This window comes from Danio aesculapii, chromosome 5, assembly GCF_903798145.1.
Source record: "Danio aesculapii chromosome 5, fDanAes4.1, whole genome shotgun sequence".
Lineage (NCBI taxonomy): Eukaryota > Metazoa > Chordata > Actinopteri > Cypriniformes > Danionidae > Danio > Danio aesculapii.
In genome coordinates this window covers 6844562-6871664 of record NC_079439.1, presented here as the reverse complement: position 1 = coordinate 6871664, position 27103 = coordinate 6844562, and the positions used below count along the sequence as shown (strand labels likewise).

At 37.5% G+C, this 27103-nt stretch overlaps 1 protein-coding gene across 1 annotated transcript; it reads left to right on the top strand.

The window, feature by feature from the left end:
* Positions 1-1321: 1321 nt before the first annotated feature.
* On the top strand, positions 1322-26650 carry zgc:73226 (uncharacterized protein LOC402792 homolog). The gene is made up of 6 exons (XM_056457294.1): positions 1322-1486; positions 6023-6179; positions 7247-7337; positions 11612-11688; positions 19725-19871; positions 24310-26650. The coding sequence occupies exons 1-6, from the start codon at positions 1444-1446 to the stop codon at positions 24356-24358; spliced, it is 564 nt and encodes a 187-aa protein (XP_056313269.1). The 5' UTR covers positions 1322-1443; the 3' UTR covers positions 24359-26650.
* Positions 26651-27103: the final 453 nt, after the last annotated feature.

Sequence of the window (27103 nt, the reverse complement as noted above, 5' to 3'; positions counted from 1 at the left end):
GAATTTTACTGGTTCAAGTCTTTACCTGGCCAGTTGGCATTTCTGTGTGGAGTTTGCATATTTTCCCCGTGCACGCATGGGTTTTCCCCCAGGCTCTCTGGTTTCCCCCCACAGGCTAAAGATGAATGACATAGGTAAATACCAAACCAAATCGGCACCATAGAGAAGTACTTAATCTGCAGTACATCTCTCCATAGCAATTCCTAATCTGGCATTCAAGCAGGGGACCTATTTGAGCTCAAACTCCCCTTTCGCCCTGCAAACGGGAGGGAGCCCCGGGCTCGAGGATCTTCACTACCTACTATTTATCTTCTTACTTCCCTTCCCCTTTATCCCACAATTCCCTTACCATGCCTTTCATCCATACATCCCTACAATAAAGTCTAGCTCAAAGTGCGGCGTGGTCCATGCTGGTGAAATTGTGACAAAAATTAAAATTGTACATATGTATGGCAAGCTTTTAATCGAATTTTGTAGTTGGGGACAGGTGCAACAGCATGTTGGCAACCCTGATTACACTGTCTATGCTAGGGAGATAAAATAGCTTTAACGCTTGATAGCTATACCTGTTTAAAGCTATGAAAACAGTGACCTAAATAATAGAAAATGAATAATGTTTTTTACCTTAAAATGAGATTTATACTGAAGAAATAGTCACATATGGCTGATTTCTCTCATATTGAAGGAGGGTCTAACTGAGAATATGTAGCATGAATACCATCACTAGCTCATTCCTGAATGGAGGAATTTTTTGCTGTTCCATGTTGCAACCGTCCCCTCTCTTCCCTATATCACTTGAAAGCTAAATAAACACACTTTCTATTGATGTAGTTAGAACTATATTAGGCTAAAAATTGAAATACTATAAAATTTACCCTTAGGTTCGTCTAGCAATGCACATTTCTAATAAAAAACAAACACAAAAATGCAAAATTTACAGGTAACTGACCTCTTATCTTCATGAAAATTGATTTGTTCTTATTATTCCAATGATTTTTTGGCATAAAAATATATATTTTTTAGCTTTTGATATATTTACAGTAGGGCATTTACAACATATCTTCATGAAACTTGATCTTTTCTTCATATTCCAATGATTGTTTTGGCGACGAAGATTTTTTTGACACATACCATGTGTATTTGGCGTTAGTCAAAAATACAAAGCCAGTTTTAGGTTGAACTGGTTTTGTGGTCTCATTTATTTAATTAATTCCTAAAAATATCCATGAGCCACTGAGCGCCCCCTGGAGCAATGAACGTTATTTACATCAATGTCTTAACAGTGATGATAAGCAGCGAGCATTAGCCGCCCAAACACACCCACAACAGCGCAGTGAACACACACACAGACACACACACAAACATAGGACTGATAAACACGGACAAAGAGAGACGAAAGAATCTGAAATAAGTGCATCTCCTCCTGAACTCCTTTTTCCCGCCATGGCTCTGTCAGGATCTCAGTCACCAGATGATGCTTTACACGGTAAGACAACCACATGCTTTTACATCTTTACATAACAACACTGCCTAACTGTTATAAAGTGTGACATATGTATACATTCACATAATACTTACGTTTCAAGTGTGTAAATTCGATTTCATCTTCATAACATATAGTCATGTTACAGTACACCTCAAATCCAGTCTTAAGTGTCCATTTTGTGGATATTAATGTTTATACATCATCTAAAAGTTGAATAATAAGCTTTCTATTAATTTATACTTTGTTATGACAGGTCAGTGTTTGACCCAGATATGAATATTTGAATATATGAAATCTGAAGGGGCAAAAATAAATCACAATACTGAGAAAATCACCTTTAAAGTTATCAAAATGAAGTGCTTCGTACTGCACATTACTAATCAATTAAGTTTTGATATATTTACAGTAGGAAATGGACAAAATGTTTAAATCTTTACTTAATATCCTAATCCTAATGGTCATAAAAGTAAAATCGACAATTTTGGCCCATGTATTTTTGACAATTGCAAAAAATCTGCCTATAAGATAGACAAGGACGCATATTTATTTATGGTAAATTGAAGTTATTTTAATTTTAAATAAATGCTATCATAAATATGATTGAAAATACATTAGATTTAAATTCAGTTTTAATATAACCTAGCTTAAAATAACATGAGATGAACAATACTGATGGAAGCATATTTATATATAGTAAAATGCAGTTAGTTTAAATTTAAATACATTCAATCATAAATATATGTGCAGAAACATACATAAATAAATACATAAATATAAAAATACAAGTGCATTAGATTTAAATTCAGTATTAAGTTATTCTATCCTACTTCTAAAATATATTTGTAATTTATAGCTAACGTATATTGAACTTGCGTTGTCCATTATTGTACATGTGCACTCTTATTTATCCGTGTCATTGTTTGGTCTGTATTGTTATGTAAATAGATTCCATGACTCGTCTGTTCTAAGCCAATTACAGTGGAGAGGGTTAACAGCTCTCATAATTTGATCAGTGGCTTAAACTGTCCGCCGGGGAAAATGTGAGAACAACAGTGTTTGCAGAACACAAGAAAAAGAAAAACCTCTCAGGGAATACGTTATCATTCACAAAACAAACAAATGCATTGTCATCCTCTCGTTCCCTCGCAAATACACATGTGCATACACACACTCGCAGCTTGAGGTTATGCTCTGTATACGTAACACTCTGCCCTCGTCTGTGGTTATGTCACAAGTCCACATGCTGGAGAATCTGGGGCAATGGCACAACATCTCCTCTAGAGCAAACCCTGCTGGCTGATGAAGTAAAGCCAAAATGACTAAGAAGGGCAGAATGAGAAGATGCTTGAGACACACTGGGAAAGATGATGACAAAGGTCAGGATTAGGGAGAAAACAGGGAGATGGATAAATGGATGGAGAAAGAGAGAGGGAGAGAAAGAGAGGGGTGACTGGTTAATCTCTGACAGAAATAAAATGCTTATGTAAGCAAGCTCTTGTTTGGGCAACATCGCTGTATCCTCGTGTTCATGTCAACACTTGGATGGATGGATGGATGGATAGATAGATAGATAGATAGATAGATAGATAGATAGATAGATAGATAGATAGATAGATAGATAGATAGATAGATAGATAAATGGATAGATAGATAGATAGATAGATAGATAGATAGATAGATAGATAGATAGATAGATAGATAGATAGATAGATAGATAGATAGATAGATAGATAGATAGATAGATAGATAGAGGCAATGATTAATCTCATCCAAAATAATAACATAATATACACTCACTGGCCACTTTATTAAGAACACCTTAATGGGTTGACCCTGCTTTTGCCTTCAGAACTGCCTTAATACTCATGGGATAGATTCAACAAGGTTCTGGAAATATTCCTCAAAGATTTTGCTCCATATTGTCATGAGAGCATCACGCAGTTGCTGCAGATTTGTCAGCTGCACATCCATGATGTGAATCTCCTGTTCCACCACATCCCAAAGGTGCTCTATTGAGTTGAGATCTAGTGACTGTGGCGGCCATTTAAGTACAGAGAACTCATTGTCATGTCCATGAAACCAGTCTGAGGTGATTCATGCTTTATGACATGGTACGTTATCCTGCTAGCCATCAAAAGATGGGTAGACTGTGGTCATAAGGTCAGCAACAATACTCAGGTAGGCTGTGGTGTCGACACGATGCTCAGTTGGTACTAATGGGCCCAAAGTGTGCCAAGAAAATATCCCCCACATCATTACAGCACCACCACCAGCCTGAACCGTTGATACAAGGCAGGATGGATCCATGCTTTCATGTTGTTAACACCAAATTTCTGACCCGACCATCCGAATGCCACAGCAGAAATCGAGACTCATCAGACCAGGCAACACTTTTCCAATCTTCTATTGTCCAAATTTGGTGAGCCTGTGTGAATTGTAGCCTCAGTTTCCTGTTCTTAGCTGACAGGAGTGGCACCCGGTGTGGTCTTCTGCTGCTGTAGCCCATCCTGCAGCCTCAAGGTTGGACGTGTTGTGTATTTAGAGATGCTTTTCTGCAGACCTCTGGCATCAACAAGGCATTTGCGCCCACTGAACTGCCGCTCACTGGATATTTTTTCTGTTTCAGACCATTCTCTGTAAACCCTAGAGATGGTTGTACGTGAAAATCCCAGTAGATCAGCAGTTTCTGAAATACTCAGACCAGCCCGTCTGGCACCAACAACCATGCCACATTCAAAGTCACTTAAATCACCTCTCTTCCCCATTCTGATGCTCGGTTTGAACTGCAGCAGATCGTCTTGACCATGTCTACATGCCTAAAGGCATTGATTTGCTGACGTGTGATTGGCTGATTATTGACGTTAATGAGCAGTTGGACAGGTGTACCTAATAAAGTGGCTAGTGAGTGTATATGTGTGTATTATTTATATTATATATTATGTATGTGTGATACACACACATACATAAAATACATTTACAAAAATATTTTGTTACACAGATATTTATATTTAATTTGTGTCATACATACAGGTGTGTGTGTGTATATATATATATACCTAAACATTATACTTTAAATAAACAAATACTATATACTTTAAATAAACAGTTTATATATAAACATAATAAATAGACAGTGCAGGCACATATATTATGTCAAAACAAACTTTTTTTTGGATGCGAGTAATTTTTGGCCAGCACTAAATTAAATAGTTGAGTTTTACCATTTTTGAATTCATTCAGCCTGTCTCCAGGTTTGGCGGAAACACTTTCAGCTTAGCTTAGCATAAATCATTGAACCGAATTAGACCATTAGAATCTCAAAAAAATCGTTTTCAAAAATTTTCCAATTTAAAGCTTGACTCTTCTATAAGACTGAAACCCTTAATATGGCAGCAAAGTTGATTGATTATTACACAGGATAGGGTATATGCAGAAGTATGTGGAAGGACTTCTAATTTGTCAGTAACCTGGGTTATGCGCTTCCGGTGAACAGTATGCAGTTACAAAATTGGCGTGTTTAAGGTCTGTTTTCTTTAAAAATCAGCAATCTCCACTGGCTGAGTGCTATCCGATATAAAGTGGTTCTCAGATTGTACAAGAAGCACTGCATTAAATTACATCCATGTCTTTAAAATATGAACGTTTATTTTACCCCAGTATATATTAGTATATTGCTAATCGCTAGCTTGCTAATCGCTAGCTTGCTAATAGCTAGCTTGCTGGCTTTTTGTCTCGTTTTACGCTTGAACAACCAAATGAACGCTTGAGTCTATTTAACTGATTATATTTTAATTACATTACAGCATCAATGCTATAAAAGGAACCTTATTAAATGGTAAAATGTCACATTAACTGTTCACCAGAAGTTTATCAGTATGGGAAGAAACACTAGATCCTAACCATATTATTGCACAGGAAAAGAAAATGCGTTGTTCTGAAACTTAAAAAAAAATACTTCATACCTGGGGCTGCTTTGCACCAGGTGTATTATAAGGCCCAGTGAATTATTTTCTGAAGCAACTGGTTCAAAGCTATGTAAATATTTGTTTCTTCGATCATTAATTCACCAGTGACTTTTTTAAATATTTCCCAAATGACGTTGAACAGAGCAAGGAATTTTTCACAGTATTTTCTATAATATTTTTTCTTCTGGAGAAAGTCTTATTTGTTATATTTTGGCTAGAATAAAAGCAGTTTTTAATTAAAAAAACAAAAACATAACTATTTTACGGTCAATATTATTAGCCCCCTTAAGCAATATTTTTCTCAATAGTCTACAGAATAAACCATTGTTTTACAATGACTTGCCTAAGTACCCTAACTTTAAGCTAAATACTCGTATCTTAAAAAATATCTAGTGAAATATTATTTACTGTCATCATGGCAAAGATAAAATAAATCAGTAATTAGAAATGAGTTTTTAAAACTATTATGTATAGAAATGTGTTGAAAACAAAATCTTGTTTCTGTTAAACAGAAATTGGGGGAAAAAAACAGGCGGGCTAATAATTCTGACTTTAACTGTATGTCCGTCAGGCTCGTGGGTGGAGCTGGAGGGTCTGGTGGCCTCGGCGAATCAAACAGAAGGAGAATCAGGAGCTCAAGACACCACGGCCTCCGTCCTGCAGGGGGAGCTGGAGCGCATCCTCCTTGAGGCCCAGCTGGAGTGCGAGAGGAGCGCTCAAACTGACAGGTGTTGGATTTTAGTCCCTTTTTTTCTAACACAACCTAAAATCAATCAAATATCAACGTCATTCAACCTCGTTATTGGACATCGAAATAACGTTGTCCTTAGACGTAGGCTAGACATTGAATTTTGGTTATCTGACATTACAACCTAAATCTAACCTAATGTTAACGTCTTATATCGTTGTGTGCCTGCTGGAATAGCTGAGAGCTGAAAATCATCTGGTTCTAAACCTTTATGAGTTTTTTTCTTTTGTTGAAAAAAAAGAGAATATTATGAAGATCAAAACCGGTAACCGTTGACTTTCATAGTAAGAAAAACAAATACTATGGACGTCAGTGGTTACAGGTTTCCAGCATTCTTCAAAATATCTTCTTTTATGTTCAACTGAAGAAACTCAAATAGGATTTGAAGTGGAGGGTGAATAAACGATGACAGAATTTTCATTTTTGGGTGAACTATCCCTTTAAAAAAGATAATAATAACAACCCAGCAGGCACAAGACATCAACATGACGTCAGATTGATGTTGTACCCCAATGTTGTGGGGCCATTGCATTTTGGGTGGACATGAAAATTGAGTTGATGTCATAACACAACGTCAGTATCCAACGTCTGACAGATGTTGGATTTTGGTTACTTTTCAATGCAACCTAAAAACAACCAAATATCAACGTCTAATGATGTTACAGTTTGTCGTTGTGTGGACGTTACCACTATGACAACTATCAGACATTGGATTTTGGTTGCCGTACCTGATGAATAGATGTCTGTGTTTGATGTCAATGTGACGAGTTATAAAAACAAATACTATTGAAGTCAATGGTTACAGGTTTCCAGCTTTCTTCAAAATATCTTCTTATGTGTTCAGCTGAAGAAAGAAACTCAAACAGGTTTTGAACAAGTGTAATAAATGCATAACAGAACGATAACAGAACTGTCATTTTTAGGTGGACTGTCTATTTCAATTAGAAACTTCTGTGTGAATGTACAATTGTGTAAGAGAGAAATGATAAAGCATCCTGTCAGTGTTTATTAATTGCCTTTTATATTGATTTTCTTCTCTGATTTCAGTCCTCCGCAGGTCGTGACCCCCAGAACATCCGGATCTCCCAAACCAGGCAGCGAAGGCAGCAGCAGCAGCACAGATTGTGTTACTATACAGGTATTTTGTTTTTTCTAAAATTATGGTTTTAATTGTGTCATAAACATTTGTAGTTGCAATCATACAGTAGTGTTATGACAGAACGTGATTGGTTTGATAGTTTTATGTATGCTCATAAGTTTGTGATTAGTCAGTTAATGATCAAACTAAAACAAAAGTCCTACTTACCAGCAACAAAAGCATCAATATTCAAAAATATTATTTACATTTTAAATAACCATTTTCTGTTTGAACATACACTACCTGATGAAAGTCTTGTCGCCTATCCAAGTTTTAGGAACAACAAATAATAACTTGATCTCTAGTTGATCATTTGGTATCAGAAGTGGCTTATATGAAAGCCAAAGGCCTCTAGATTACACTTATTTTACCAAAATAAAATATGATCATGCCTTCATTTTGAATTATTTCATTAGGACAGTAAGGTCTGACCTTTCTTAGACAAAAGTCATGTCACTTAACAGAAATAATGTCCAGTATAGAATATAAAGTCATGCTGCAGTGGAAACAGAATGAATATTGTGTCTGACTCCATCATGAGCTTGGAGGACTGCATCCATACATCTCTGCAGTGACTCAAATCACTTATTAATAAAGTCATCTGGAATGGCAAAGAAAGCGTTCTTGCAGGACTCCCAGAGTTCATCAAGATTCTTTGAATTCATCTTCAGTGCCTCCTCCATCTTACCCCAGACATGCTCAATAATGTTCATGTCTGGTGACTGGGCTGGTCAATCCTGGAGCACCTTGACCTTCTTTGCTTTCAGGAACTTTGATGTGGAGGCTGAAGTATGAGAAGGAGCGCTATCCTGCTGAAGAATTTGCCCTCTCCTGTGGTTTGTAATGTAATGGGCAGCACAAATGTCTTGATACCTCAGGCTGTTGATGTTGCCATCCACTCTGCAGATCTCTCACACGCCCCATACTGAATGTAACCCCAAACCATGATTTTTCCTTCACCAAACTTGACTGGATTATGTGAGAATCTTGGGTCAATGTGGGTTCCAGTAGGACCTCTGCAGTATTTGTGATGATTGGGATGCAGTTCAACAGATGATTCATCAGAAAAATCGACCTTCTGATACTTTTCCAAATGATCAACTAGAAGTGAAGTTATTATTTGTTGCTCTTACAACTGAGATCGATGACAAGACTTTGTCAGGTAGTGTATTCTAGTATGTAATTTATTCCTTTGATGCAATGCTGAGTTTTCAACACCATTACTCCAGTCTTATTTATTTTAAAATAATATATTATAGATTTATTTTTTTAATTATGTTTTGCAATGTTACTTTCATCAGTGTTGGTTAAAGTTGCTTTTAGAAGTCACATATTACAATCTTAATCTTGGGGGTGTCACGGTGGCGCATAGGGTAGCACGATCACCTCACAGCAAGAATGTCGCTTGTTCGAGTCTTGGCTGGGCCAGTTGGCATTTTTGTGTGGAGTTTGCATGTTCTCCTGTGTTAGCATGTGTTTCCTCCGGGTTCTCCGATTTCCCCCACAGTCCAAAGGCATGCAGTACAGGTGAATTGGGTAAGCTAAATTGTCCATAGTGTATGTGTGTGGATGACAGTGTATGGGTGTTTCCCAGTGTTGGATTGCAGCTGGAAGGGCATCCGCTGCATCAAACATATGCAGGAATAGTTGGTGGTTCATTCCCCTGTGGCGACCCCTGATGAATAAAGGGACTAGCCAAAGGAAAATGAATGACTGATTATCCTGAAGCCATTATAAATGTGTGATGAAAATGTTTCTGATCACTTTTTCAGTGGAACAAACTGTATATGTCATTGAAATGTGTCATTAGACGTGTCATTACTTGGTCAAATCATTTTTAAGAGACATTTTAATGACAAATTGAGCTTATATTAATGTTAATGACGCTGTTATAAAATTCATGACACATTTATAATGACCTCATGGCAATCATGTTTATGACAGATTTATGATAAACATTGATTTTTTAGTATTGTCAAGTTGTCATGATAAAGATAAATACTGGTTGTGATGTATTTATGCCAAGTTGTCATAACAAACAATGGCTACTTTGCCTTAAAAAGGTCATAGCTGAGCAAATGACACTTAAAGGGCACCTATGATGAAATTCATCTTTTGTAAGCTGTTTGGGCTGAACTGTGTGTAGGTATATTGTGTTCACAGTCATATTGGGGTGATATAACGACAATTTCCTGACATTAAAACTGCATCCAAATCCCTCCCATTTTGAGGCCGACCCTGCCCACCAAATTGATTGACAGCCGCATATTAACATGTCTCCATAATAACACATATAATCATATCAACAAGCCAGGATGTGCGCAAAGTAATTAGGATTAAAAGATTTGTTGAGCTCGCTGTGATCATCCATCATCATCAAATGTAATCAAGAATGAGTTTTACAAGTTTAAAACGTTTTAAAACCGTGCATGTTTGTAACAATTTACAGCGATTTTTACCATCTTTACTTCACCACAGCCGCATGTCAGTACAATTATAATAGAAGACGCTTCAATCCCGGTTTGTGGACGTTAAATCAGGTTTATTTTTGTACATTAACATAATGGATATCCATGCACCAGTGGTTATTAACCTGTATCCTGTCACATTTGCCATGCAAAAACAGTGCAGAGCTAAACGTGTGTGAACTTTGTAACGACATTGTGTGTGACTTGTCGTTGCAGAAAGGCTTGAATAAACTCCACAACAAATACATCAAATAATCATTGGGAAAGTTCTTACTGTAGTATTTCTCACAAACGTTACTTGAGATCTGCTTCCTTCATGTCTGTCACTGTGCTGTTTATCTGACACAGACTGAGACAATGACACTGACAGGCACGTGGGAACGGTGGGCAGGGAGAACTAGTGTTAAAGGCACAGGCAACAAAAACAGCTATAGTGTGTTGAGAGCAGAACATTTCAATATACAGAAAGGTATAATAAACAATCCGATGGGTATTTTGAGCTGAAACTTTGCAGATGCATTCTGGAGACACAAAAGACTTATCTCAAATCTTGAAAAAGCAGTAAAATATGTGCTCTTTAATGACACTTGCTTTAAGCATGAATAAAATCGCATTCATGTTTATGTCATGTCATGATCACAAATGTTTCAGACTTTTGAACAGCCCCTTTAAGTAAAGTGCTTCCAAATTTACTTTACCAAACCCTGCTTTTTAACGGTTTTGTTTAAATAATGTATCATCAAGTGTATCATCAAGTATCATCAATCAAGAATAATAGGCTAGAAAGCTTCTTTTAAAATTAACTTTATCAAACACTGCTTTTTAACTGTTTTGATGAGATTTATGCAATTTTAAGTATCATCAATCAAGCATAATAGGATAGAAAGCTTCAAAATGACTATTGATCTCAGACCAAATTTGCGTGATAAGTGAAGTTTAGTTATAAACTAATTTCGAGAGGTACTTGTGCTTATGATTGCTAGCAGCTGGATCCGCATTATCTAATTCTCAATGCACCAATCAGACGACTCCTAAGCTACTACAAATACCCTGGGTTACGCACCGCTATCTTCGTTTTGAAGAATCCCCCCATCCACCCCTACTCCTCCTTCTTCATAGATGGGTGACACGGTGGCCCAGTGCTTAGCACTGTTGCCTCACAGCAAGAACGTCTCTGGTTCTAGGCTTTACCAAACCAGCAGACTTTTCTGTGAGTTTGTATTTTCTCCCCATGCTCACGTGGGTTTCCCCCGGGTTCCCCGGTTTCCTCCCACCGTCCAAAAAACATGCAACATAAGTTAATTGACTAATCCAAACTGGCACTATAGACATGCTCCTAGTAAATGGTTATCTCTCAAGAGCAATCACTGGCTGTTCATTGGTTATTACAGCGGGGGAGTTCTCGAGATCTACCTGAGCTCAAACTTCTCTCTCGCCTCCAACAGGAGGGAGCCCCGGGCTCGAGGATCTTATGAGCTCAGGGCTCTCTCCCGGGACAGCATGCCAAACAAGCTTATAATTAATCATCAGCTAAGTGTGAACTCTTGAAAAGAAAATTCAAGTCAGGCTACATTAAATACTGTTTCGCTTCGAATAAGGTTTGGTTAATCATGTCATTTAAATAATTTTGCATATTTGTTTCGCCATTGGAGTTTATTCTAGCACTAATTAATCAGCTCTCAATTTTAAGAACAAGCTCTTAGAATCATTATTTTTGATCAAACAGCGTTGCTTCCACTTGGAGTCCATGCAGTGTAACATCTGGCTTCTGAAGCATGTAAATGAAGTGCTGTGTTTGTCTTTCAGTCAGATGAAAATGATCGGCGGGTGAGTGCTGAATGGGTGTGGGATTGGTCCAGTCGGCCGGAAAACCTCCCACCCAAGTAAGGTTTACATTTAACAGTTGTTTTTTTTACAGGTTTTACATTGTGGTGTAGGTGATTTATAGAAAAAGCATTTAGTAAATGTTACTGGACAAACAATATCACAATTATTTTTTTAATTTCGATTTATACAACACCTGAAAGTGGAATAAATATGTTTGTTGTATGGTTTGTTAATGCAATATTTGGCTGAGATATCAGAATTCTGAGGGTTAAGTAAAATGTAAATATAAAAAAATCGCTTCAAGTTTTCCCATAGCAATGCATATTACTAATGTTATTTACTAAACGTTATTTACAACTTTATTACCTGTTATTCATAGCCTTTGCAGGTTGTGTTCACTAAAGTAGGTGTTAAAGACTTGCAGGCGCACATTCTCGGTTGTAAACAAAGAGCTGTCAGCTCAGGCGGGCAGCTCACGTGTGATTTCGGGACAGAAATGACATTTTTGGGTGAATTTTACATTATAAATACAGTATGTGGCACTTTTACCACTATTTGAAGGTGTAAATGTTGCTGTGAAGACTTGTGCGACTGCCTTGCTTCTCTCCTGACCTTGAAAATATAATTGACAGAATCGTAGAAAAGCTGAATTAAGATTGTGTGTAGGGTTGAATAGAGATGTGCATGGCCACGAACGATGTCTACTTTAGTGAACAGAACCTGTGCAGACTGTGAATAACAGGTAATAAAGTTGTAAATAACGTTCAGTTTGTTGCACAGAGTGATTGTTTGGGAGCCGCACGGGAAGTATGATTTGCATGTATGTTTTTTTTTCTCAAAGTGACGGCAGCTATGACATGAGCCGCACTCGGCAGTGAAACCGAAACCGTAAATGATCATATCGCTTTTTAGAGTTATGATTACGACAAGCATTTGAAATGTTGTTTCTTTCGAAGCGAGCATAGAGTGTTGCGCATAAGAATAAATGTTTAATAGTGACGGTATATCTACTATAGCCTATTATAACGTTGAATATTAATAATACAAGAGGGAACCTGATAATGACAAATGGCTAATTATACCAGTAAAAAAGGCAAGCATATATCTCAAACATAATATTTCAGCTCTAGAATTATCAATACTTGTATTCTGATGTAATCACTTTTCTGTGCATGAACGACCAGGACAAATATAAAGTCTATTCAAGTCCACCATTCTAAGTCTATACAAAATGTAGCATTTTAACAGAACACCTACACATAGGCTGAATATTTTTTAATTATATGTTTGAGAAATAATAATAATAGTCTACTCATATTAACCTTTATTTTAGATTTTACATTTTACATTTTACAGAGTCGTGATATTTATTTTAAGCAAAAGAAAATCATGATTCTCATTTTAGCCAGAATCGTGCAGCCCTAGTTAGTAGCAGGGGCGTCGCTAGACCCAATTCACCGGGGCACGTGCCCCAGTGAAAATCTCCAGTGCCCCAGTAAATGCATTGAGATATGATTTACTTTATATGCAAGTGTATTTATTAAGAGTAATTCCGAAATAAAGACGTTATTCTCTATGCGCAACCGAACCAACGCTGGTGAAAGCAATGTGTTTAATCAAAAAGCAAACTGACGCATCTCCGCGTGTGCGCAGAGAACACGCGCGCCTCTCGCACGCGCGCGCTGCTCTTCTTCTGCGAGTCCCGGTAGTTAACATACGCGACAAAAAAGCAGGCTGCTTGTTACGTGCCGCTCATGCGTTGTAAAACCAGCGTAAAAGCCTTTTTTTGTTTTGCAAGTGGGCAAAACTAAAGTTTAAACAATATGATGGTGATCTTAAGCATGCCTCCTGATAGATTTATTTTGTATGAAGCAAAATGGAGGGATGAGGAGTCAGGGAGGTAAGACTTAACAAACCAAATTATCTGCCATGTGTCAAGTCTACAACAGATAATCCTATAACACATCTTTTTTTTTTGTATTTTATTGAATTGTCTATAGAATTTCTTTCAAATTAAATTAATATTTATGCAAAAGTAATTTCTTAAATGATCTTAGCATCACTCCAGTTGTCTTAACATTGTTTTCCAGTTACATTTAAAATTATTTTGAAGAATAATTTATAATAATAAGAATACTTTTATTTATAATAAATATAATATACATATGTATATTATATTTATTATAAATAAAAGTATTCTTATTATTATATAATTATTCTTCAAAATAATAGTGAATAATAGTGTATTTATATATATATATATATATATATATATATATATATATATATATATATATATATATATATATATATATATATATATATATATATATATATTGTGTGTGTTTGTTTATGTATATATGTATATATGTATATATATATATAGTGTATTTATATATATTAAAAAAAAAATATATATATATATATATGGGGGAAAGGGGTACGTGCCCCAGTAGAGCTTTATGTCTAGCAATGCCCCTGGTTAGTAGACCAAAAATATGTTTGTAAAACCCTGAAATAGCAAGTAATAGTGATGTTCTTAAAATGATTTTGCAGGGGAGCTAATATGTCCCTTTTCAGAAGATGTAAAATAAGTCTCTGATGTCCCTAGAGTGTGTATGGGTAGTTTAAGCTCAAAATACCACACTAATAATGTTTAATAACTCTGAAACTGACCCTTTTAGGCTCAAATCCTAATTGTGTGATTTTGGTGACTGTCGCTTTAAATTCAAATAGGATTGTGCTCTTTTGAAAAGAGGGCGGTGCTACAAATGCCTGTGTGTCAGCATAGTGGCAGATTCAAAAACAAGACTGACGCCCTATGCTAATGAGGGAGAGATTGTCACTAATGGGCGGGGCTTTCTACCTCTGATGACACGTAAAAGGGAGAATGTCAATCCAAGTGTTTCTGCAGACTGTTTTTATCAAGTGTGATTATAACAAATAGAATCAATAACTTTATACCATTAGTGGCTTTCTGTATTTACACACAGTTGCCACACAACTGTGTTTAAACCCCTTATAAAAGTGATTTTTGCATAATAGATATATAATATAAAATGATGTCAGCAAACAACATTTTAAAATAAGATAAAATCACATAAAGAGGTGTTCGCATATGCTGCTGTGTCCTTTGCGAATAACAGAGCGCTTCACAGATTGTTGCAGTGTTTTTGACCTCTGTTAGCCACACAAACAGCTCTGCTTAAATCTCACTGAGGATCATTTAGTCAACACACAAAAATAGCTTGAGCGCCACACCATGAGTCAGCCAATCTGAGCCTTTAACGGCTGGATGGGTTTGCTCTCTGGAGGAGAAACGTCTTTATGCATCTACCCTTCATTACAGCTAAAGCCTTACCAAACTCTCTGAACTGCAGCATTTAATGGAGTAGGATTGCAGGTTTTAGCAAGAGAGAGTGATATCGTGATGCTATTAAAAGCAGAAAGCTTTGAGAAAGCACTAAAAGCTTCACTTGGTCAGTGTCAGATTTCATGACGGTGCATACAGATGAAGTCAGAATTATTAGGCCTCCTGAGTTTTGATTTGACTCGCTTCATTCGCACGTCAAATTCACTTCACAATAGACGCGGATTCACGTAATGGATGGGGCTTTTGTCTGCCTGGTGATTCTGGCTTAACTGGCTAACATAGATTTTATTGAGGGCGTAGCTATGCTTTATGTGCTTTAGGAAGGCTGAAAAACAGCGTAGAATCGTTCGGCGCCGTGTCAGAGTCCACTAGATCCTTTCAGAAGTGCACCCAGATCTGTGAGTTCATCAACTCCTTCAGAAACTGTACCTGGATGATGGAAGCTTTTATTTTAGCGGTGCTTCCGACTTGAGCCCAGTTTGATGAGCTGTTGTCCGTTGTCGGCAGGAGGATTTCCCTTCAGGACACCAACAACAGGCGCTACGTCATAATCGCACCCCTATAAGAGCAAGCTCCTGATTGGTTAACGAGGCACGAAGGTCAGCTAAAGTTACAATTTTTTAACTCGAGTGAATCGCATGATTAAGCTCGTCAAATGTGCAAAATGCTAAATTCGCATCACCTCATTCGCTTGAATCGTGTCACTCACGCCACTCATGCTTCATTCGCTCATCATTCGCGCCACCTCATTCGCTTGAATCGTGTCACTCACGCCACTCATGCTTCATTCGCTCATCATTCGCACCACCTCATTCGCTCGAATCGTGTCACTCACGCCACTCATGCTTCATTCGCTCATCATTCGCGCCACCTCATTCGCTTGAATCGTGTCACTCACGCCACTCATGCTTCATTCGCTCATCATTCGCACCACCTCATTCGCTCGAATCGTGTCACTCACGCCACTCATGCTTCATTCGCTCATCATTCGCGCCACCTTATTTGATTGAATCGTGTCACTCACGCCACTCATGCTTCATTCGCTCATCATTCGCGCCACCTTATTTGATTGAATCGCGTCACTCACGCCACTCATGCTTCATTCGCTCATCATTCGCACCACCTCATTCGCTCGAATCGTGTCACTCACGCCACTCATGCTTCATTCTCTCATCATTCGCGCCACCTTATTTGATTGAATCGCGTCACTCACGCCACTCATGCTTCATTCGCTCATCATTCGCGCCACCTCATTCGATTGAATCACGTCACTCACATGTCACGTCATTCACGCATCAAATTCACTTTATAATAGATGTGGATTCGCGGCTTTGTTGCTAAATGGCTAACATGGATTTTATTGAGAACGTAGCTGTGCTTTATGTGCTTTAGGAAGGCTGAAAAACAGCATAGATTCATTTAGTGCCGTGTCTTAGTCCACTGGCATTTAATTTCAGAGGTGAACTGTTGTCCAGTGTCAGCAAGAGGATTTCCCCCCAGGACACCAACAACAGGTGCTAAATCATAATCGCACCCCTACAAGAGAAAGCTCCTGAAAAGCTACTAGCGCGAATCTCCGCTAAACTGATTTTCCAACTCGAGCGAATCAAGTGAAATGCGCATTAAGTGCGTCAACGTTCAATTTGCGCTGCTTCTTTGCGTGAATCACGTCATTCGTGTCACCGTATTCACTGAAATCGTGCCCTAGGATATCTATTCATGTCTTTGCATTCACTTAACATGTAAATCACTCGTGCTTGACGCTTCATCCGTGTCTGGTGTCAATGCACCACAAGAGAGCATTTCAAAGCGTTTCCTTGTCCTGATGAATAAAGGGACTAAGCCGAAGGAAAATGAATTAATAAATATGCATGCAATATTCATTCTTTCATTCATTCATTTTCCTTTGACTTGGTGCCGTTATTCATCAGGGATTGCCACAGCGGAAATAACCGCCATCTTATCTAGCATACGTTTTACACAGCAGATGCCCTTCCAGCCGCAACTCAGCACTGGGAAACACCCATACACTCTCGCATTCACACACACACTCATACACTACGGCCAATGAGTTCAATTCACCTATAGACCATTTCAATGTGGTCATGTCATCGGCATATAACCATTTCCTAGGGCTGTGCAATTAATCAAAAATATGGTTTCGATTTTGGCTTCTAACTATTATGAAAAAACATTAATCGAGATAAACGATTATTACATCATATACCGCTCCTTTCCAGTTGTACACATTTGTTGCTCTGCAGAGCTCAGTTCCACGTGAAAATGACTAAAAGCATGTACTGTAATGTAACATTTGCAGCAAAGGATACGCATCATTCACTGATGTACATTTGAATCATTCATGTCTTTAAAAGCGCGAATGAGATCGCATGCTGTTGTGTGTGTGCGCGCTCAGCCTCAGAGACGAGCAGAGCACACACATCTAAAGTCATCCTAATGTAAGCGCTTTAATGGTCAAACAGGTGTCAAAATGCGGTGATTAGTGATTATTCATATTAGCCCTCATTTGTGTAATGAACAAACAAGTTGAGAATCAAAAGACATGTGAAAGTGAAACCATTAAACAGAACCGCACTGCTCTTAAAGTGACAGAGCACAATATTCCTGCTGCCGACTGTTTTTCTCATTAATAGTCTGCAGCAAAAGGACAAAATTACTCACTGCTCTTGACTAAAGGATTTTGTAGCTATAATTAAAGCTTTTTTCTTACAGTGAAGATGCTTAAAGCACAGTTTGTTTCATATTTTATTCTATTGTATTTATTTTGCTTTCCTTATTTTCAGGGAGGAAAATAACTGTACATATACAGTTGAAGTCAGAATTATTAGCCCTCCTGAAATATTAGCGACCCTTTTCCCCCAATTTCTGTTTAATGGAAAGATTTATTTTCAACCCATTTCTTTTTTTTAAGAATTATTTTTTGGCTATTTTGCCTTTATTAGATAGGACAGTATTTATGACAGGAAGCGAAGTTGGAGAGAGAGAGGGGGGTAGGGTAGGGAAATGTCCTCGGGCCGGGATTCGAACTCGTGACGCCCTGACGTGCTACTGCACCATATGTCGACACGCTAACCACTAGGCTATTAATTTAATTTTATTGATTGATTTAAAGGCTTAACTAGGGTAATTAGGCAAGTGATTTTATAACAGTAGTTTCTTCTGGAGACAATCAAAAAATAAATTGCTTAAAGGGGCTAATAATATTGACCTTAAAATAGGTTTCAAAAGATTAAAAACTGCTTTTATTCTAGCCAAAATAAAACAAATAAGACACAGGAGGGCGAATAATTTTGACTTCAACTGTAATCGTTTTGAATAATCGTGATTACAATTATGACCAAAATAATCATGATTATGATTTTTCCCATAATCGAGCAGCCCTACCATTTCCTGTTTTATATCAAACTATTTCATAACTGCAACAAGAGGCAATTCAATCTTAATTTATTGTTAAAATAGCTGTCATAGCGTTATTTATCAATATGTGTCTCTTTGGATTATCGGAAGCTATAGAAATTAAAAATGTAAAACAGGAAGTGCATTGGGACCATTGTTTTTGTTTACATCCCTCAAAATGGTCAATAGCGCATGTCTTTGGAAACCTTTGCCAACATGCAAACTCCACACAGAAACGCCAACTGACCCAGCCGGGGCTTGAACTAGTGACCTTCTTGCTGTGAGGCGACAGTGCTAACCACTGCGCCACCGTGTTGCCACATGCAATTTAATTATTATACAAATATGTAAACAAAAATGGAAGCTAATTAAAATATTAGTAAAAACTGTCATCTATTTTAGTGATTTTAAAAACGAAACGAAGAAAAAACTAAAGAAAACACTAAAGAAAACTAAAGAAAACCCTGATTTCTGCCTTCCTACATTTGCTTGTGTTTGAGGTCCAGTCTGATTAGAAACAAGCTTTATATGACAGGATTGGCAAGATTTACACTGAGATTAAAATCCTTAATCTGTTTCAGAGAACTTCAGCTTATAACACCTTTCAGGTTCACGTGGTGCCTGCTTGTTCAACTCAACCACATGGCTTGATTTTGGTTTCATAAGCATCTATTTATAGTCTGAAAAATCAGAGACAATAAAAATCTCTGAAAGAAATGAGGAGTTTGTATTTACCACAATAAGGTGGCTCAGCGGTTAGCACTGTCACCTCACAGCAACAAGGTCAGTGGTTCGAGTCCCGGCTGGGTCAGTTGGCATTTCTGTGTGGAGTTTGCATGTTCTCCTTGTGTTGGCGTAGGTTTCCTCCAAGTGCTCTGGTTTCCCCCACAGTCCAAACACATGCGCTATAGGTGAATTGAATAAACTAAATTGGCCTTAGTGTGTGTGTGTGTGTGTGTGTGTGTGTGTGTGTGTGTGTGTGTGTGTGTGTGTGTGTGTGTGTGCGTGTGTGTGTGTGTGTGTGAATGCGAAAGCGCATGGGTGTTTCCTAGTACTGGGTTGTGGCTGGAAGGGCATCCGCTTCGTAAAACATGCTGGAATAGTTGGCGGGTCATTCCACTGTGGCGATAACTGAAATAGAGACTAAGTCGAAGGAAAATGAATGAATAGATATACATAACGTGCCATAAAAATTACGCACTGATACAAGAAATTGAAAAACACCCTTTTTTCATTCATATATGGATGTTGCAATTCTACTGATGATTGACTTTGGTTATCAGTTTATTTTCTTCTCTGCAGGGAGTTTGTGTTTCATCACCCGAAGCAGTCGGGCTCTCTGAGCGTGAGGAAGACTGAGGTGATGAAGAGGGGTTTGTTCTCCTCAGACGTGCTGCTCATCCTCCTGCCATCTCTGCTGGCTTCACATGCACTCACACTGGGACTGGGGTGAGCACGGTTTTTGTTTTTCAAATATTTCCCAAATGATGAATAACAGAGCAAGGAATTTTTCACAGTATTTCCTATAATATTTTTTCTTCTGGAGAAAGTCTTATTTGTTTTATTTCAGTTAGAATAAAAGCACTTTTTAATTTTTTATAGGTCAATATTATTATATTGTTATACAGGGTGGGCCATTTATATGGATACACCTTAATAAAATGGGAATGGTTGGTGATTTTAACGTCCTGTTTGTGGCACATTAGTATATGTGAGGGGGCTTGTAAATCACTAATGAAAGAATAAAGTTACGTTAAAACCAAGCACACCATTGTTTTTTCTTGTGAAATTCCCAATAATTTTATTAAGGTGTATCCATGTAAATGGCCCACCCTGTATATTATTAGTCCCTTCCCAGTTGCAGCTGGAAGGGCATCCACTATGTAAAACGTGCTGAATCAGTTGGCAGTTCATTCCACTGTGGCGATCCCTGATTAATAAAGGGACTATGCTGAAAAGAAAATTAATAAATGAATTATACGTCTCCTTAAGCTATTTTTTTTGAAAGTCTACAGAACAAACAATCGTTATGCAAGGACTCGCCTAATTACCCTAACTTTAACCTAATTAATTTAGTTAAGTCACTAAATGTCACTTTAAACTAGTATCTTGACAAATATCTAGTCAAATATTATTTACTGTCATCATGGCAAAGATAAAATAAATCAGTTATTAGAAATGAGTTATTAAAACTATTATGTTTAGAAATGTGTTGAAAAAATCTCTCGGTTAAACAGAAATGAAGTAAAAAAAGTACACAGGAGAGCTAATAATTCTGACTTCATTCATTCATTCATTTTCTTTTTGGCTTAGTCTCTTTATTAATCTGGGGTCGCCACAGCGGAATGAACCGCCAACTTATCCAGCACGTTTTTACGCAGCGGATGCCCTTCCAGCTGGAACCCATCTCTGGGAAACACCCACACACACTCATACACTACGGACAATTTAGCCTACCCAATTCACCTGCACCGCATGTCTTTGGACTATGGGGGAAACCGGAGCACCCGGAGGAAACCCACGCGAACGCAGGGAGAACATGCAAACTCCACACAGAAATGTCAACTGACCCAGCCGAAGCTCGAACCAGCGACCTTCTTACTCTGAGGCGACAGCACTACCTACTGCGCCACTGCGTTGCCCATTCTGACTTTAACTGTATGTAATTATTAGCCCTCCTGAATTGTTTTTTCATAGCTTTAAAGGGGGGTGTAACCAAGAAGGTTTGAGAACCACGGGACTAAACTCAAATGCAAAACCAGCATTTCCATGCTTAAATGTTTGTTTAATTTTCAAAATGCTCTGTTTTCATGGCTCAGAGGTGCCAGAATACTGGGGACGCCAAACATATCTCTAACATAAAATGAAATTTACACAATTTTGTGTAAAAGGCACCTAGAAATCATTCTGATATGCTGATTTACTGCTCAAGAAGAATTTCAGATTATTATTCATTCATTCTCTTTTTGGCTTAGTCCCTTTTTTAATCAGGGGTCGCCACAGCGGAATGAACTGCCAACTTATCCAGCACGTTTTATGCAGCGGATACCCTTTCAGCTGCAACCCACCACTGGGAAACATACATACACACTCATTCACACACATACACTACGGACAATTTTAGCTTACCCAATTCAACTACACTGCATGTCTTTGGACTTTTGGGGGAAACTGAAGCACCCGGAGGAAATGCCAACTGACCCTGCCGAGGCTTGAACCAGCGACCTTCTTGCTGTGAAGTGACAGCACTAACCACTGCGCCACCGTGCCGCCCCTCATATTATTATTTTATACATTAAAAAGTTGTGCCGCCTAATGTTTTTTTGTAAAAATAGTAATAATTTATGTTTTTTTAAATATAATAATAATATGATATAATAATTCATGCTACAATATGAAGGTTCATATTTAAGGAATTCAAACCATCCTTGCTGAATTTACACTGAAAAAAATGGTTTACTTGAGTCTTTTTAAGATAAGTGGTTGCAAACAATTTATATGGGCTGAATTTAAACAAACAAATTAAATGTCATAATGTTCAGCTTCATTTGTTTGTTCAGCTTCATTCAGCCCAACCACTTATCTTAAATTAAATCCAATAAATAATGTTTTATTATACTGACAAATAAATTATACTGATAATAAATCATTTACTTTTCTTTTTTCCTTTTCAAAAAGCTAATCTGCATAATGTTGGTGTTTGTCCCAATGATATATGCCTGCATTTTTCAATATATTGGTAACAACTGAAAAACATTTATGCTTAGTCTCTGTTAAATATTGTCTAAAGCTGTGTAAATACAATTGTCACCTTCCATGGATTAAATTTATTTATTTCCTCAAAATTCTACACACAATACCCCATAATGACAATGTTAAAAAGAATTTTTTAAATTGTTGCAAATTTATTAAAAATAACCTGAAAAATCACATGTACATCAGTATTCACAGCCTTTGCCGGGAAGTTTATATTGTGCTCAGGTACATTCTGTTTCCACTGATCATTCTTGAGATGTTTCAGCAGCTTCATTGGAGTTCACCTGTGGTCAATTCAGTTGATTGGACATGATTTGAAAAGGCATACACCTGTCTATATAAGGTCCCAGGGTTGACAGTGCATGTCAAAGCACAAAGCAAGCATGAAGACAAAGGAATTGTCTGTAGACCTCCGAGACAGGATTGTCTTGAGGCACAAGGCTGGGGAAGGTTACAGAAATATTTCTGCTGCTCTGAAAGTTCCAGTGAGCACAGTGGCCTCCATCATCTGTAAGTGGATGATGTTTGAACCACGAGGACTCTTCCTAGAGCTGGCCGGCCTTCTAAGCTGAGTGATCGGGGGAGATGGGCCTTAGTCAGAGAGGTGATCAATAACCAGATGGTCACTCTGTCTGAGCTCCAGCGTTCTTCTGTGGAGAGAGGAGAACCTTACAGGAGGACAACCATCTGTGCAGCAATCCACCAATCAGGCCTGTATGCTAGAGTGGCCAGACGGAAGCCACTCCCCGCCTGGAATTTGACAAAAGGCATCTGAAGGACTCTCAGACCATCAGAAACCAAATTCTCTGCTCTGATGAGACTAAAATTGAGCTCTTTGGAATGAATGCCAGGTGTTACGTTTGGAGAAAACCAGGCACCGCTCATCACCAGGCTAATACCATCATCATGCTGTGGGGATGTTTTTCAGCAGCAGGAACTGGAAGACTAGTCAGGATAGAGGGAAAGATGAATGCAGCAATGTACAGAGACATCCTGAATGAAAACCTGCTTTAGAGTGCTCTTGACCTCAGACTGGGGCGACGGTTCATCTTCCAGCAGGACAGTTATCCAAAGCACACCACCAAATATCAAAGGAGTGGCTTCACAACAACTCAGTGAATGTCCTTGAGTGGCCCAGCCAGAGCCCAGAACTAAATCATATTGAACATTTCTGGAGGGATCTGAAAATGGCTGTACACCGTCGCTTCCCATCCAACCTGAAAGAGCTTGAGAGGTACTGCAAAGAGGAATGGGCAAACATTCCCAAAGACACGTGTGCCAAGCTTGTAGTATCATATTCAAAAAGACTTGAGGCTGTAATTGCTGCCAAAGGTGCATCAACAAAGTATTGAGCAAAGGCTGTGAATACTTCTGTACATGTGATTTTTCAGGTTTTTATTTTAGATAAATTTGCAACGCTATAAAAAACTTTTTTTTTCACATTGTCATTATGGGGGATTAATTTAATTCACTTTGGAATAAAAGTAAAGCACTATGAATACTTCCTGAATGCACTGTATATACAGTACAGTTGAAGTCAGAATTATTAGCCTGTAATATGTATATATATATATATTTTTTTTTTTTTCCCCTGATTTCTGTTTAAAGGAAACAAAAACTTCAACACATTTCTACACATAATAGTTTTAATAACTCATTTCTAATAACTGATTTGTTTTATCTTTGCCATGATGACAGTACATAATATTTGACTAGATATTTTTCAAGATTCTAGTATTCAGCTTAAAGTGTCATTTAAAGGCTTACCTAGTTTAATTAGGCAGGTTAGGGTAATTAGGCAAGTCATTTTATAACTATGGTTTGTTCTGTAGACTATAAAAACAAAATATAGCTTAAAGGGGCTAATAATTTTGACCTTAAAATGGTTTTAAAAAACTTTAAAACTGCTTTTATTCTAGCCGAAGTAAAACAAATAAGACTTTCTCCAGAAGAAAAAAACAAGATAGGAAATATTGTGAAAAATTCCTTGCTCTGTTAAACATCATTTGGGAAATATTTGAAAAAGAAAAAAAACATTCACAGGAGGGCTAATAATTTTGACTTCAGCTATACGTTACATAACAACAGATAATCTTTTTCTGTCTGTTTCTTTGTTTTGTTCTTTCCTCAGAATCTACATAGGAAAACGACTGGCGTCCTCATCCACCAGCACACTGTGACATATGACACTTTACAGCTCACTGATTGGCTGAGGCTGCTGCCACTGATGCTGTTAACCAATCACAGCTCTTCTTCCTCCTCCTATGAGACACAGAAACCTCGTCTGAAATTGTCTGTTTTTTGTCCTGTTTTACCACCCAACAAGTTTGTCTTTTTCTCTCTCAATGTGTGTTTAAAGGGGTCAAATTGTTCTTAATACATTCAGAAAAAAAGTCTAGTGTACTTTGAAAATGTCACGTTTCCGAATAACATACATACATAGTCAAATCTTTGTTCAGAAATGGAGCGCTAATTGAAACTAAACAACATCTGTGAACTTCTCAACATCAACAACAACAAAAATGTAAATATTAAATGTAAAATGTATGTATTTGAATTGCATAAAACATTTTCATACACTGTTGAGTGTTAAACTCAATGTGTTTACACTGGTTGGTGTTAAACTTAATGGGCTTTATTTTAACAATCTAGGCGCAAAGTCAAAAGTTTAAAAGCATTAAGGGCATGTTCGAATCCACTTTTGCTATTTTAAGGACGGAAAAATATGGTCTGCGCCCTGGCGTATGGTCTAACAGGGTTGTGCTTATTCTCTTAATGAGTTATCGGTGTGTTTTGAGCATAACATGCAATAAACCAATCAGAGTCTCATCTCCCATTCCCCCTTAAGAGTCAGTTGCATCACACCATGGCGCATTTGCTATTTACTTGGTGAAAAAACTGAGCGCTTCACTTGCGAGAAAACATTTAAACAGACCATCTGCAGCTTGAGGATAAAGAACGAGCCTTCATTCAGCCTCTTTACTTTCACTTTACTTTTACTCTTTAATTTCGTGGAGTAAGGAAACAGTGGGAACTCACTCAACTGAAGACATCCATTAGCCTACAGATTTAAATTTGTTTGTTAAGCGCAAAGATTTGTTTCAAAACTATTTCTAAATTCAGTTTTAATTTCCAGCTAATGAATAAATGAACAATAATAATGAAGTGTGATCAAAAAACTGAGTTATATCCAAACACACGTCCTGTTCTTATGCCCCATATGGTGATGCAGATGTCTCAAAAACCAGACAGGTGGACAAATCTAAACTTGTTTTTATGAAAACAAATATAAATATGCATCTAATAATACTGCTAAAAGTAATAACATTATACAAATGCAAACTGTCATGAATAAACTGAAAAAAAAAACCAAGGTGAAGAAGGCATGGAGGCAGTGGTTTTTATATTTATGTAGAAAATAATAATTTTTGTAACATTTTAATCTTTTAATTGTTTTCATTTGTAAAGATATTTGTGCATTGCTGTACATCCTGTGCGTATTAAGCAATGTGTACGCGTTTGGACCTGCATAGGCACATAACTAACGCGCTCTGTGCTGGACTTTAGAGCAGCTTTTAGTTGGTCAATGGCACGGTCTATTTCAGATCCTTAAAACAGCAACGCACCAACAATGCTCCTTAATATACCCCATTCTCAGAAAAATACAGTTGCGCTTCCCTAAAAATAGCAACAAATCACGTCATACATGCCTTGAGCCTTATTGCACAGAGTGTATGATAGGGCCCAATGTGTTTACACGGCTTGGTCTTAAACTTAATGTTTGCATATTTTACATTTATTAAGCTAATATTTTTCCAGTCTAAAAAGAAGTGTGGTTTATTTATAAACTAATTTCGAGAAGATCACGTGCTTATGATCAACACGGCTGGCTCCTCATTAGCTCCGTAATCTGACCCATTAGTTGATTACAGAAGCATTATAAATAACCAGAGTTTTTCACTCCAGTTATCTTCGTCTTGAAGCTCCCCCCCCTTTCCACCCCTACTTCGTCCCCCTTTTTCTGATAGGGCGACACGGTGGCCCAGTGGCTAGCACTGTTGCCTCACAGCAAGAACACCGCTGGTCTAATCTCTTATCGGGCTGGTTGGTGTTTCTGCGCGGAGTTTACATGGTCTCCCCGTGTTCGCGTGGTTTTCCCCCGGGTCCCCCAGTTTCCTCCCACCGTCAAAAAACAAACCATAGCCAATCGACTAAACCAAATTATCACCGAAAACAACCTTAGTTTACACTTCTCACGTGGCGACAAGCAGGGGAGTTCTCGAGACCTACCTGAGCTCGAACTCCCCTCTCGCCCTTCTAACGGGAGGGAGCCCCGGGCTCGAGGATATTACGAGCTTAGGGCTCTCTCCCAGGACAGCATGCCAAATACGCTTTATTGATTATCAGCTAAGTATGAACTCTTGAAAAATATTTGCAAAAAAAATTACAAATTACAAATGACAGTATATTCAATATGCATTTATTCAAATTTAATTTAATCATTGTTGATTTATTACTTAATAAATTAATAATAATAATAATAATAATAATAATAATAATAATAATAATAATAATAATAAATGTTTAATCAAAATGTGTAAACCTTGATAAATTATAGCTAAGGTATGCTAAAATTGAACAATTCATTTAGTTAAAATATGCGAGATTGAAACCCTGTCTTTATTGATTGTTTTTTTTATGTCATACAGTATTGCTGTACATAAATGTCACTGTTTCATTTATGTATATATCAAATATGCACAGTAAAACTTTGCTTAACAGTTTAAAACTAAATGGATATGCAATTCAAATCAGATACAACTAAAAAATAAATGCCTAAATATCTCCAATATAAAACTCAATTGTATGTTTTTTGCACATGACTGACCACATGCAAATATGATTTCCTTATGAATTCAGATTTA

Bases quoted from the DNA above. Each gene is read 5' to 3' on its own strand.
- zgc:73226 (XM_056457294.1), top strand. From the start codon at position 1,444: ATGGCTCTGTCAGGATCTCAGTCACCAGATGATGCTTTACACG. The intron at 7,338-11,611 runs GTATTTTGTTTT...TTTGTCTTTCAG, and splicing joins CAGATTGTGTTACTATACAG to TCAGATGAAAATGATCGGCG. The intron at 11,689-19,724 runs GTAAGGTTTACA...TCTTCTCTGCAG, and splicing joins CCGGAAAACCTCCCACCCAA to GGAGTTTGTGTTTCATCACC.